Source organism: Suillus subaureus (assembly GCF_016647635.1).
Source record: "Suillus subaureus strain MN1 chromosome Unknown BJ212scaffold_28, whole genome shotgun sequence".
Lineage (NCBI taxonomy): Eukaryota > Fungi > Basidiomycota > Agaricomycetes > Boletales > Suillaceae > Suillus > Suillus subaureus.
In genome coordinates this window covers 65,830-79,304 of record NW_024538584.1, presented here as the reverse complement: position 1 = coordinate 79,304, position 13,475 = coordinate 65,830, and the positions used below count along the sequence as shown (strand labels likewise).

Sequence of the window (13,475 nt, the reverse complement as noted above, 5' to 3'; positions counted from 1 at the left end):
TATGAACAATAGACATGTGGTCAAAATGTGACATGACAGAAATTTCTTTTGTCATCTGTGGGCTAAGGGTCCACCATGCAGTTGACTTATTCCTAAGCTTGAGGCACTAGGACAACATAAACTTTAATGGCTGTGGATGTACCTTTGCTGTCCTAATTCAATGGCATATTGTAGCTCAGTGAAGCATGTCACTGTGTTGTACTTTGCCCTACACATCTTTACCTCATAAAAATTCAATCCAACATTCCAGAACACTCAGAGCACAACTAACAACAGAACATGCCAGGATATCACATGGGTTCAATAGGCAAGGATGTGATAACATAACTCCTCCAGGATAGTAGAAATACTGTTGTGTTTCTCTGTCTTAAGCATTGTTGCAACTAGTGTGATGAGTATTAGAATAATAGAAGAAGCAAGGCAGATTGGGCTCTTATTTGCCCAGAATTATATATGTAAGTACTCAGCTGTATTCTATGTTTTAATTTCGCTTATCCAATATCCAGCATGATGTGATGTTCAAATATCATGTCAACTATCATTTTACTCATGCCCCTTGAACTTCATGATAACAAGTTCCAGCATCATTTGTAAGTTATTCTCCAATCTATCCAGAGTCCTGTCCCTTATTTCTTGTTGCATCCTTGCTTCCTATTAGAGCAAAAGAGCACTTTGCTCTGATGCTTACTGTGTCTTATTTACTTCATTGCTCTTGCATCCTTGCTCTCCATTGGAGCAACAGAGCAGTTTGCTCTGGTGCTTTCTGTCACTTACTTCCCCCATTGCTTCTGCATCCTTGCATCTACCCAAATTTATAACTTGAGCTGACAAATAATAGGTACATATGCCATCTTCATGTCAATACAAACATACTACCTGTGTCAGGCTAGTGAGACTAACAGAAGAGCAAGCTCATCATTATAGTACATGTGATCAAAAGGTGTTGACATACTTTTTCTGTTTTGCATCTAGTGCATGCCAGTAGTTGAGTATGGTTAAGATCATCATGACACCCTTCTTCAATTCCTTTGATACTGACCATGATTCAGACAAAGATCACCAGGCAAGGACAGGATGACTATAATGTAGAACCTAATTTCTTCCATAGAATGCATTAAGTGCATACAATATCATTGACATTGTTAAGGTCATACTCAAGTGCTAACAGATCCTAAGGGCTTTGGCCTCAGCTTGTGTGCTGTGCCCCTTACCCAAGTATTGCCCCTTATTTCAGAAGGGCAAGACTAATGTGTCCAGAGGGTCAGATGAGTAGTGTAGCAGATCCGGATGACTTCCAGATGCAGGATAAGTATCATAGGGCTAATCTGGACAAGTCCAGACTAGAAACTAATGGTAGTGGACTGTTGTAGACAGAGGCAGATATGGATAGACTATAGGAATCAATCCTAAGTCTTGGAGTGTGATGAGAGTAGAGATACTCAAGTCCAGAGGACAGGAATGAGTAGAACTAAGATGATATTCAAACTAAGGTGCTACAGAGAGTTACAGGAGGTTATATACTATAGGTATCTAACAGAATGATTAATCAGCAGGGTCCAAGGCTATGTATGAAGCATATGGATGGCCTATTGGTAAGTAGAAACGGATCACAAATAATGAAATGGAAATGAAGCATAGGTAATGGATCAGTGAGTAGGACAGATATACAGATAACCGAAATACTGGAGTTAGGGGATTACTGAAAGGAGACAAGTGCTGATTATGGACTGGACTGGATGAGTGGCAGATTGGATGATGAGATGTTGGAGGGAGATAAGATGTGGATTGGATCTGAGATCTGGATATGCAGATATGACATTAATGCATAGATGTCTTATTTCTCATCAAAGTATATACTTGTATCAATACTCTAACCCTGTGCTTGCTATATATAAGCAGCTAATAATAAACATATCACATAATCATATATTTATATATTTATCTACAAATATATATCATATCTATAGCATTTAGACTTATGTCTGGATGGGCAACCATAGACATATATACTATATCCACTGCATCTAGACCCAATATATAGGCAGCTGATAATAGACATCAAATAATTATATAATTATACAATTATCTACAAATATGCATCACACATAGTACATCTAGACATATGTATGTCTGGATGAGCAACCATGGACATATATATATCTCCTGTATGAAAATGTGTAAATAATCTGTTCCTAATCCCAACCTACTGATAAAAATCCTATATAATTTATTTATATGACATCCTGTCACCATGTCACATGGTATGTTTAATGAATATGTGATTTCTGTCCTGCTAATTCAGTACATAGGACCATATCAGTATAGCAACCAAGGGGCTGCATAAGGTGCTTTGTCAATCCCTCTAAGTCTTACTCATAGGCATCCCTTGGCAATCCAGTGGCTTCTGCTTACCTGAGTGAGTGAACTAATTTGGGGTGGGCAAAGTAATAATTTGTCTAGCATATTTCATGCAGTACCAAAAGGTAGTCTCATTTGCCTGTGGCTCATTGTCTCTGTTAAATACAAATTGAAAACAGAGGATTCAAGATCCACTGGCAACATTGGCATCATACTCCTTTGTAGATATGCAAGATTAGATAGCTGCCTTGTTAACTACTGAATTCTTCTGGAATGCCATAATGGTTGCTGTAGCTCTAGACTTGTTCAAAGCTAGCTTAACAGCAATTTCAGACATACTACAGGAACTATCCTCAAATGAAGACCATTTACCTCCTACATCTTAATAGCCTTGATAAGTCACATGGGCTATTGCACAAACACCACACACATGCTAATGCACTTGCACATCCTGTGTGCCTACCAAAGGTCCTCCACTACCATATATATATCTGTCCATGCCCTCACTAAGTCCACTGGTACATTGTCCTTATGTTCTTATTACTCTGATGTACCCTCCAGACCAACAATAGCACTGTAAGTGTGTTTGCACCTGCTTAAATTCAAGACTTTCAGTGCAAACAGCACAAGCTCTTCTTTGCCTTGGAAGTTGGAGTCTCGGTCTGGTGAAAGACAAGGATGTTACCACCACAACATGTAAGCCTGACCTTAAAGGAGAAGAGCTGGAGTTGGATGAGGGCTGGGATGATATTAATGTGTAGTTTATGCATGTCTAGTCACTAAATTTGTATGTATACCCATGGGTTTACCCCTCACAGGTACCATACCCACCATACCTGTTCAAACTCATGCACAGACCCATACCCACTAGTACCTTTGGGTACAGGTGTGGGTCAAGGTCTGGATATCCATGGTGAAGGTTTAACAACTCTGCTGGCTTGCAGAGCAGAAGAGAGAAAGAGGGCTCTCACTTTGGGGTGAGAGAAATCCTACTTACTCTCTAGGTGTTGGTTGAAGTATGCTGAGTGATAGGTTCAACCCTTAGGAGAAGCAAGGAAAGCAAAGATCCACGAAGTAATGCCTAGTCAACTCTGGTGAAGTGCACTGAAAGTGCATGCAGGAATGTAGAGTGTGTAAGTGCATGAAGCATGGGAATAAGGTGTGTGCTGTGTGCAGACATATGGAAGATTGTAGAAGGTGTGAAGATGTGAACTAAGGTTGCTGAGAGGAGACTGATGATAATAGACTGCTGCTAGGGACTAGGGTGACGACTAATAAATGCTAACTCATGATAAATTCTGACTGCTAGATGATGATGGTAGATGATAGCTGATGGTAGTTACTTGACGGTCTCTATATGAAAACTTTCTAGGCAGCAGATAAGCTGTGCCTAGGTGCACTCCCAGGGCTTGGAAGTAAATAGGGAGCACTGTATGTATGTAAGTGAGATAAGGAATTTGAGGGGGAATGCCAAGAACTAGCTCTCAATGGAGAACCTTGTGGAGCACAAGAATATGGAATGCAACCATAAGTACCAAAGTGTGCTAGATGTGACAGATATGCAAAATGTGCTCTGTGTATGTACTATGCACACTTTTTGGCTAGGTGGGCCTAGTCTTCAGGCTTCAAGGTGGAGGATGATGACTTCTCCCTTTAATTGGTGGGAGAAGGTAGGGAAAATGTGACCTTTAGACACTCAAGTGTGAAAATTGGCAAAGGAGTTTTTAGCATCCCTCAGTAGTAGCAGCCAGTAGCTGAATCTAGAAACTCCTTTGCCAATTTTCACACTTGAGTGTCTAAAGGTCACATTTTCCCCACCTTCTCCCACCAATTAAAGGGAGAAGTCATCATCCTCCACCTTGAAGCCTGAAGACTAGGCCCACCTAGCCAAAAAGTGTGCATAGTACATACACAGAGCACATTTTGCATATCTGTCACATCTAGCACACTTTGGTACTTATGGTTGCATTCCATATTCTTGTGCTCCACAAGGTTCTCCATTGAGAGCTAGTTCTTGGCATTCCCCCTCAAATTCTTGAGAGGAATCCTTTCTCAGTAGCCATTCCCTTGGGTCAAGTTTGACTCACAGCCGGAGGAGCTCTGAAGATCACTTGTTTTTAGTTTCCCCCATCATCCCATCCAAATTCCTCACCTTTATCGGCTTAATAGTTGATCAGGAGCTAACTTGGAAATATCATGCAGAACACACCATCACCAAAGGAACAGAATACATACTTCAGCTATGCCAGCTATCAAGACCCTCTAACAGAATATCAGCAAAACTCATGTGCCAGCTATACATCATGATTGCCATCCCAAAGTTCACATACAGAGCAGACATCTGGTTTAGGCCTATCTACACTGAAGGATCCAACAAAGAACAACAAGGCTCCAAAAGGGTAGCAGAAAGACTGTCCACAGTATAAAGAATTATAATGATAATGCTGCACTAAATGAAGTCTTGTCTCTGTCATAGTCCAGTCCTGACAAGTGACCTGGCAGGTGGTTTTTGAGATCTGGAAGAAAATTCTAATCATATCCAGTGAGCAAATACATTGTCATTTTACAAGTTTTGGAGACCTACCTTTGTGGCCTGGTCATTTCTATTCTTTCCAAGCCAGGATGAAATATCCAAGTAATGTTTCTGTGATAAGGACATCTGGTAGTGAATCTCTGGTGAGCAATGCAGCAGTGGGTCCTGGTCAATGAAATGAAGAGATGGATGGAGATCTTCAGTCTCAGGCTGTGTGTGATTCTCTTGTGCAGCTGCCCTTTCATGGTTCACCTCTTTCATCCCCTGCAAAATGCACTCATGATGCTGAAGTCTTGCAATTCCTCATGTGAACTTGTTCTTGTTAGTCTATGCATAAAATCACTTCACTCATTGATGCTCAAGTTCACCCTAGTTCCAACATTAGTAGGTGAATGGTATGTGATAGATTCCAATACTTGCTACTTGTGTAGAGTAATTATCCATGGTCCCGTATAGCCAGATTGACCTGACATAGTCTCCTAGAGCATGAAGTTTATGAGTTGATGAAGGTTTAACAATTCTGCTGGCTTGCAGAGCAGAAGAAAGAAAGATGGCTCTACCTCTGTGATGAGAAAAGCCTCTAACTCTCTAAGTATTGGTCAAAGTGTGCTGAGTGATATGTTTAACCCATAGGAAAGCAAAGAAAGCAAGGATCCACAAAGTGATGCTAGGTCAACTCTGGTGAAGTGCAATGAAAGCATGTGCAGGAATATGGAATGTGTAGGAGCACAAAGTGTGGGAATAAGGTGCAAGCAGTGCATGAATGTATGAGAAACTGGTAGAAGGCATGAAGATGTAAACTGATGCTACTAAATGGTGACTGATGGTGATAGACTGCTGCTGAGGACTAGGACTAAGACTGATAGATGCTAACTCATGATGGTAGATTCTGACTGCTAGATACAAACTATGGTGGTGGTAGGTGATGGTAGTAGCTTATGCTGGTCACTTACTGAAAACTTCCTAGGCAACAGGTAAGCTGTACCTAGGCATGCTCCCAGGGCTCAGAAGCAAATAGGGAGCACTGTATGTATGTAAGTGAGGTAAGTAAAGGGTCCATGATGGAATAATATATTGTAAGATACCAAACATGAGAATAAATAAAAAGGGACACACCAGGGAACTGGTTGGACAATGGATGGATGCTCTAGGATGCTGTACAACATAGGGCAACCAAGCACAGAAAGAGCACATGAATGTGTCACATAGTGTTGCACCTCTGGCACATTCCACAGGAAAGTCATAGGGAGTGAGTGGTGTACTGTACCAATTATCATAAGTCAAAATATGTGTAATTTATGCCTGTGTTAAGGTTGTGTGCTCAAGGGGGGCCAGATCACAAGGGCTTGGCCTCAGCTTGTATGCTGTGTCCCTTTCCTGAGTATATGCCCTTAATTTCTGGGGGCTGAATAATCATCTGGAGCTTCTGGGTTTTGACTAGGGTGGACAACAGATGTTCAGGTATGAAATGTGAGATCAATCTGGTGGACATTCCAGATGTTGATTGGACAAGGAGATAAGGCTAATCCAGATGAAGTCCGAACTAGAAACTGACAGAGGATAGACTACCCTAAGGTAGAGCCAGAAATATAGTCTAGGATATAATCCTAAGACTCAGATGATGTCAAGAGACTTAACTCAAGTCCAGAGAATACAGGAATGAGCAGGAACTAAGATGATATTCAAACTGAGGTATTTCCAAGAGTTACAGGAGGTTTATATACTATAGGTATCATATAGGAATCAGTCAGCAAATACAAAGGCTATGTACAAAGCATATGCAAAGTCTATTAGTATGTAGGATGGATCACCAATAATGAATACCAGAAATGAAATGCATGTAACAGATCAGTAATCAGAAGGGAAACATAGTTAACCAGAGTCTGGAGACAGGGGAAGTCTAAATGGGGTTGGGCACTGATATAAGGTTTTGGATTCCAGAAGGAAGATAAAGATAGATCAGATCATTGGAGATCTGGATCTCAGATCCAGATATCCAGAAAAGTGAATTTAGAGTTGAGAGTCTGGAATGGCATATGACAGCCTGGAGGAATCTCATTCTCTACATTAGAGGTTGGATCAATTATCAAGACAACACTACAAAGATACCAAACATTGTAATGGTCTTGCAAGTCACTGTACATGCTTACAGTGCTATTTTTGGTCTAGAGGATACATTAGCATAATAAGAACATAATGAAAATGCACCAGTGAACTTAGTGAGGACATGGATGGATGATAGTGGAGGACCTAGGTGGGTGGGCAGAACATGTGAGTGTATTAGCATGCACATGGTATTTGTATGAAAGCACATGATAGTGTGTGTAACTTATCCTGAGGATTAGAGCTAGAGTGTGAGAGGGAAGGGATGGTATATTTTCCTATGAGGACCATATAGAAGTGTGAGTCTCTACAGCAATATTTCACAGTCTGCTCCTGGACAGCTGGACTCTGAAAGCATGATTCCTGGAAGCATGCATGTTACCTCACAGCTCAGAACCAATAGCATACCTGACAATCAGGACATGGACAGAGCCTTGGTGTGATGTCAGTGCCTGTTCAAGAGGTAAGTGGAGAGGAGTCTCTGATAGTCAGCTGTGGACCTGCAATAAGGGTGATGTACCACTTCAAAGAAATGAAAGTGTTGGTAAGGAAGTAAGTATGTGCCTCTATGTAGATTGCTATGATTGACTCTACATCAGCAATAAAATAGATTTTGTGCTGGTCTTCAGAGATTTGGGCACATTACCATCTACTATCTTTAGTATCATTCACTCCCTCCCTGAAATTAGAGTCTTTAAAGATCTCATTGTAATTAATAATGACCTCATCAATCCTAATCCTGATAACATTGAGGATGCCAATGAGCAGAATGTGAATGCAAATGCTGTGCCTTCACAAAGACAGCAGAAAGTGACTAAAAAGGGCAAGTGCAAGAAGAAGGTAGTGGCACCCAAGCCAAAAAAGGAAAGACCTAAGCTATAGCTAAAGTTGAAGGTAAAGGTGAAGGATAAGGTGAAAGCTGTGTTAACAGCCATTGAGTATATCTAACAGTATGAGAATGACAGCATCCCTGCTGACAATGATAACATACCAGAGCCTGATCTCATCATTACTGGCTACCAGAGAGCACTGTCCATCCCTGCTAACAATAATAATGCATCTGAGCCTAACCTTATCATCAATGACTCCCAGAGAGAGCTATCCATTCCTTCACTTCTTTCCCTCAATAATGTCACACAAGGTCTTCCCAACAATGGGGACTATGTCATAGGGCAGATCACAATTTATACAGAACTATTTACAGAGATGATCACCATTGGGAGCCATCTCACAGATACATCATAATCTAACCAGCTGATTGTACTATTAGTACTCCTGAAATATACAGGTCCCAATGGAAGCTGTAACTCATATCACACTGTTCTATATTCAGTACCTTGCAGCTACTAGGACACTGATGAAACAGGATGACTTTTATGTAATACATTGCTTATAGGATTGCACTGGTACAGCTCCCATTGGAGACTGTTGGAACCAAATAACTAACTTACTAACAGATCAATCCTCAAGACATTTCATAAATATATACATACTACCCATCAAGGGTTTTGGTCCACAGACTTCAAACTTCAGACTTCAGACTTGATAAAATTTCTGGTATGTGGCACATGATATGAGATTATGACACATAACTAGTGTCAGATAAAGTTAGTGGATTACAGCATTTGTTAATTGAGTCAGAACAATATATAGAAGTGTGAACAAGTGGCTGGATGATTTTTGTTCACTGTTACTTGCCTTCACCTTTTAATTAACTGTCTTTTCCCTAATTTTCATTCCTGTCATCTCACAATGGCTCCTACCATCACTAACATCAACACACTTCTCTTCCTGCTCCAGGGCTGAATGTCAAAAAGAAGGTAGCTCTTGAACAGGAGGTGCAAGTGCTATGTTATGAATTTAATACTTTGATTTATTGTGCTCCACCCAAGGATGATAATTTCCTTGTTGTTAATAAAGATAATTAATAATAGCATTGGACTCAGCTTAGAGTATGTGATTAACATCCTGTCATGAAATTGACACATCAACATATTTTCTGTACAAACCACTCTTACCACATGCCTAGCACTTGTATAAGAAAAACACCTTTTGCTCAAGCTTACAGTCACTACATGGGAGTTAGGTCAACAGGGTAATAACATATATGATGCATTCTAGCACAAAATCTATATTATACAGGAGGCTGGTAAAAAAGGCAGCTAAAGCAGACCAGCACCACAAGCAGTCTGAGATATGGGATGACAAGGAGCAAGAGCCTGACATGTGATACCAAGTGAGACAGGAACATGACACACAGGTGCTGGACATGCAGTAGAAGAACATATAGAAAGAGCAGGAGAAGAAGGAGGTACTAAGGAAGAGATGCATTTGTGTCCAGTGTGCAATGGCATTTACAAACTACATTAAGTCAGAGTCAGTTGTTAAGATCACCATCACAGTTTCCAAGAAGATGAAACCAATGTAGAAGGTATGTATCTTATTTGTCATATCATTTTCCTTATTACATCACCTATTCCAGAAGATGATACTATGCATGAGTGCTAACATAAGGAAGCTCAATGCTGTCACATGTGACTGATACACTACAGCACATTTCCCATGCTACAGGAATGCTACTGGTATGGTATGCACCTACTGCAAATGACTGAAAGCTATATGCTCTCTTATCACTGGTAAGTGTTATGCTTTTCTATTCTCTGCTTCCTTGATCACTAATATGTGTGTTTAGGGCAAAGGCAAGCCAAAGCCAACCATGGCTCCCAAGCCTACCATTGCTCTTCAATACAGGCCTGGTACTTTCACAATCATTCTCCTTGTTATCTTTATTAGCTACAGTAGTAGCAAAAGGAAGCTGGCTGAAGCCAAGGAGAATAAAGAGTAGGAAAGTGGTAAAGAGAATACCTACATGGCAGGGAGAATGAATGTGCTGCCTGGATTTATTACCACAATCGAGACAGCCCTTGGAGCACTCAAAATGAAGTAAATGAGATTAAAACATATATGGGAGGAAAGCACCACCACCTCTAAAGAGTTTCCTTCTTCTCTCATTATGTTATTAACAACCCCAGGAGACTGCCCATAGTGCTACCAATACAATATCAGAACAGTTATTAGAACAGTTGTCAATACAGTTACAGTGGCTCAAAAAACTGTCCACATGTTTTTGCATTTTTCACCATTCATAATATTGTGTGAGAATACACAAACACCTCAGTGACATGCCAATACCATATTGTAGTGTTGCTTCAGGGCTTTCAATTGAGCAGTACATTGTGAGAATCTGCAGAGATATGAGGCTTACAAAATGATAACTCATGCAGACAGTTTTTTGAGTGTATATTAAAATTACATAAATTATTACTTATGACACCATAATAATCATGCCACCATTATATAAGTTATAAAGTTGTCATTATGTTATTTTAAAACCATATCAACCAGAATGTCTTATGTCTCATGGTCATCATCACCATGAAAGCCATCTTCTTTGCTCAAAGGAATAATATCCTCTCTCTGCCCTATGCTGACCTCTCTGCCCACCAGATTTGCTCTATAACTGGAGTATGCAAGCCTACTATGGCCAAGTTTATCAAAGACAGTTACCCAGACAAGGAAAACTTCTGTGAAGGATGTCTGTTATGAACTAGGATAGTTCTAATGGCAGGCAACTCAATAAGAGTCAGGACCTCTGCTGAGATTCTACACAAGACAATAAATCAAGCGTTTCAGAGTAAGCTAAGACAGAGGGAGTGCCTCTGACTTAAAGTACAGTTCAGATGACAAGGGATTGGAGGTCTCAAGTGAAGGATGTTTCAGGTAAAACCTAGTAAGATTAAAGTGCAGAACTAAAGTGTACAAGAGGACTATATATAGTGAACTACAAGTGCTTTAGGGCAGATGTGAGAAGGGGTATGAGTCAGAGATAAGGGACGTGTAAGCAATAGCAAGAATAGGTCATTTAATGATGGTGGTTGTGATTGTGATGTAATACACAAGACTCAGAGATAAGTCTAGTGGCAGCAGCATGCAGCACATGATATAATACACGGTAAAGAGAGAGAAAATGAATAGGGGCATACATGATTGTAACAATGTCCATTCAAGCTCATTCCTACTAATAGGAGGGCTATTGTTCAACATATCACTATAGGAAAGGCTGATCATGCTGTCCAGGCCACCCATTACATCAATTCCACCATCACTACCCATGTCTCTTTACATACTTTGAGAAATGTTCTCAAGGCAGCTCATGTCAAGTCAGTAACAATCCTTTCCTCTCTATCACACATAGGTAGAGAAGACTAGCACCCTTCTTGTTCCACATATATACCTTCTTATCTTATCCAATCCTATTTTTTAGTCTTATCTGACCATATAACAACTTTCCAGTTCTTTATAATTCAGTTTTAATGGGCTGAGGCAAAGGCCTGTCTGGGTGACTTTCTTTGATAAACTTGGCCATAGTAGGCTTGCATACTCCAGTTATAGAGCAAATCTGGTGGGCAGAGAGGTCAGCATAGGGCAGAGAGAGGATATTATTCCTTTGAGCAAAGAAGATGGCTTTCATGGTGATGATGACCATGAGACATAAGACATTCTGGTTGATATGGTTTTAAAATAACATAATGACAACTTTATAACTTATATAATGGTGGCATGATTATTATGGTGTCATAAGTAATAATTTATGTAATTTTAATATACACTCAAAAAACTGTCTGCATGAGTTATCATTTTGTAAGCCTCATATCTCTGCAGATTCTCACAATGTACTGCTCAATTGAAAGCCCTGAAGCAACACTACAATATGGTATTGGCATGTCACTGAGGTGTTTGTGTATTCTCACACAATACTATAAATGGTGAAAATTGCAAAAACATGTGGACAATTTTTTGAACCACTGTTGAGTTGGTTTGGTTATTGGTTAGTCAGTTAGTTAAATGCTGCTACCCACACTTACATGGCTCCCAACAGGAATTGTCAATATCATAAGCATCCATTTGTATTGAAAATACTTGCTTAAGAGACAGTGTCAACTGCACTGTCTATGACATATATATTGTGTGTATATGTATAAGTGCTTGCATGAGATATAGAGAAGTGCTACCTATCAAGGCAGATCTCATATGGGACCATACCATATTGAACAGTTGCTTATTAGGATGGCTTTAATTTGAGACAGTGTTTCAGATGAGAGCTAACTGGTAAGGGTGGCTCTAATTAGGGACTATATATGTAGTGAGCCCTAAATGGATATGTGAGTACTAGCCTGTGAAGAGGGCTCCAATTGAGGACTCTGACTGTGGTCAACATCATTCCTGCTAATCATATGGCATCCAATAAGAGCCATGTTGGTTAATATTTGCACCTACCTGCACAGCTGATAGCTCAAATTTGGTGATATACAGTGGCTCAAAAAATGTCTGTGGTATTTGATGTAATTGCTTCATTATGAGTCAGGGCATGGGAATATGACTAAGCTATACAGAGGTGTGTGAAAACACTGCTTCTTAGCTCCATCTTTGTCCCAGTAAGTTATTGTGTTAGCAGTTGAATGTTGAGGAGCAAAAGATCTGATGGGCACAGCAAAGCAGGATGGGATCACATGTTGAGTAAGGCAAGCACTGTGGCTTAGTCAGCCACTCAGGCTTTGTTGTGCTAGTGTAGTCTTCAACACTTCTTGCCTTGCTCACAACAGCAGGTACACGGCACACTCGCAGAAATCCAGTACTGCAAAAGAGGAGTCAGGGGCTCCATTTCAACATAAGGAACACAGCCCAATGATGTCCTGTCAAAGCTGTCCTGGCAAGATTCCCAACTACCAGTGAGTAGGTGCAAGTCTTGTTTCCAAAGCATGATGCTTACATAATTTTCCCATTGCTATATGGGTACACACAGGATGGTACAAAGTGCAAAGTACATGATTAAGATAAGAATAATGACACAAATGTGAATGAAAATGTAATTAGAATATGAGAGAAAGATTATATCATCAGCTGGCCTGTCCCATTACTCCAAAATTTGAGACATCAAGCCAGTACTACATGCAATAGACTCCATGATTGCACTGACAAGAGCTTGCTTGTTTTTTAAAGTATATCTCTTTGGCACCAGAGGACCGAGTTGTCAACAGAGATTGACCTGATCAGTTAGCACAGCATTCAAGAGCATGAGAAATTCACTCTTGGTCATTACCACCATGGCTACCCCATCCAGCCAAGTGTCCTCAGCAGCCCCCTTTTCAGTGCACTTCTCAGTGTATTCTGTCCACCTCTATCTCTTTGCCACAACTTCCTGCTGATCATGTCATACAAGATCAGCACATCATTTGACCTCAAGACCTGTGGACTGTCATTCACAAGCTTTCCACATGGTGTACTGATGATCTACAGCTGTAAATGTGGCATCAATAAATGCTTGAGTCTCATTCCTTTTGAATTGTGCTTATGTGTTGTGTGAATGCATTGAGGTGAGTGGTTTCTGACATGTGTGAAGCTGGTGAAGGTGAGGACTTTG

The 13,475-nt window shown here is 40.3% G+C and overlaps 2 protein-coding genes across 2 annotated transcripts; one reads left to right on the top strand and one right to left on the bottom strand.

Moving 5' to 3' along the window:
- Positions 1 to 4,788: 4,788 nt before the first annotated feature.
- Positions 4,789 to 5,017, bottom strand: BJ212DRAFT_1483461 (uncharacterized protein; the record flags this gene model as incomplete). Its single annotated transcript, XM_041340614.1, has 2 exons — positions 4,789 to 4,887; positions 4,943 to 5,017. 2 exons carry the CDS (start codon positions 5,015 to 5,017, stop codon positions 4,789 to 4,791), a joined length of 174 nt encoding a protein of 57 aa, XP_041190149.1.
- Positions 5,018 to 7,436: 2,419 nt separating this feature from the next.
- On the top strand, positions 7,437 to 8,239 carry BJ212DRAFT_1301771 (uncharacterized protein; the record flags this gene model as incomplete). The annotated part of the gene is made up of 3 exons (XM_041333173.1): positions 7,437 to 7,546; positions 7,594 to 7,834; positions 7,946 to 8,239. The coding sequence occupies 3 exons, from the start codon at positions 7,437 to 7,439 to the stop codon at positions 8,237 to 8,239; spliced, it is 645 nt and encodes a 214-aa protein (XP_041190148.1).
- Between the last annotated feature and the right edge of the window lie 5,236 nt (positions 8,240 to 13,475).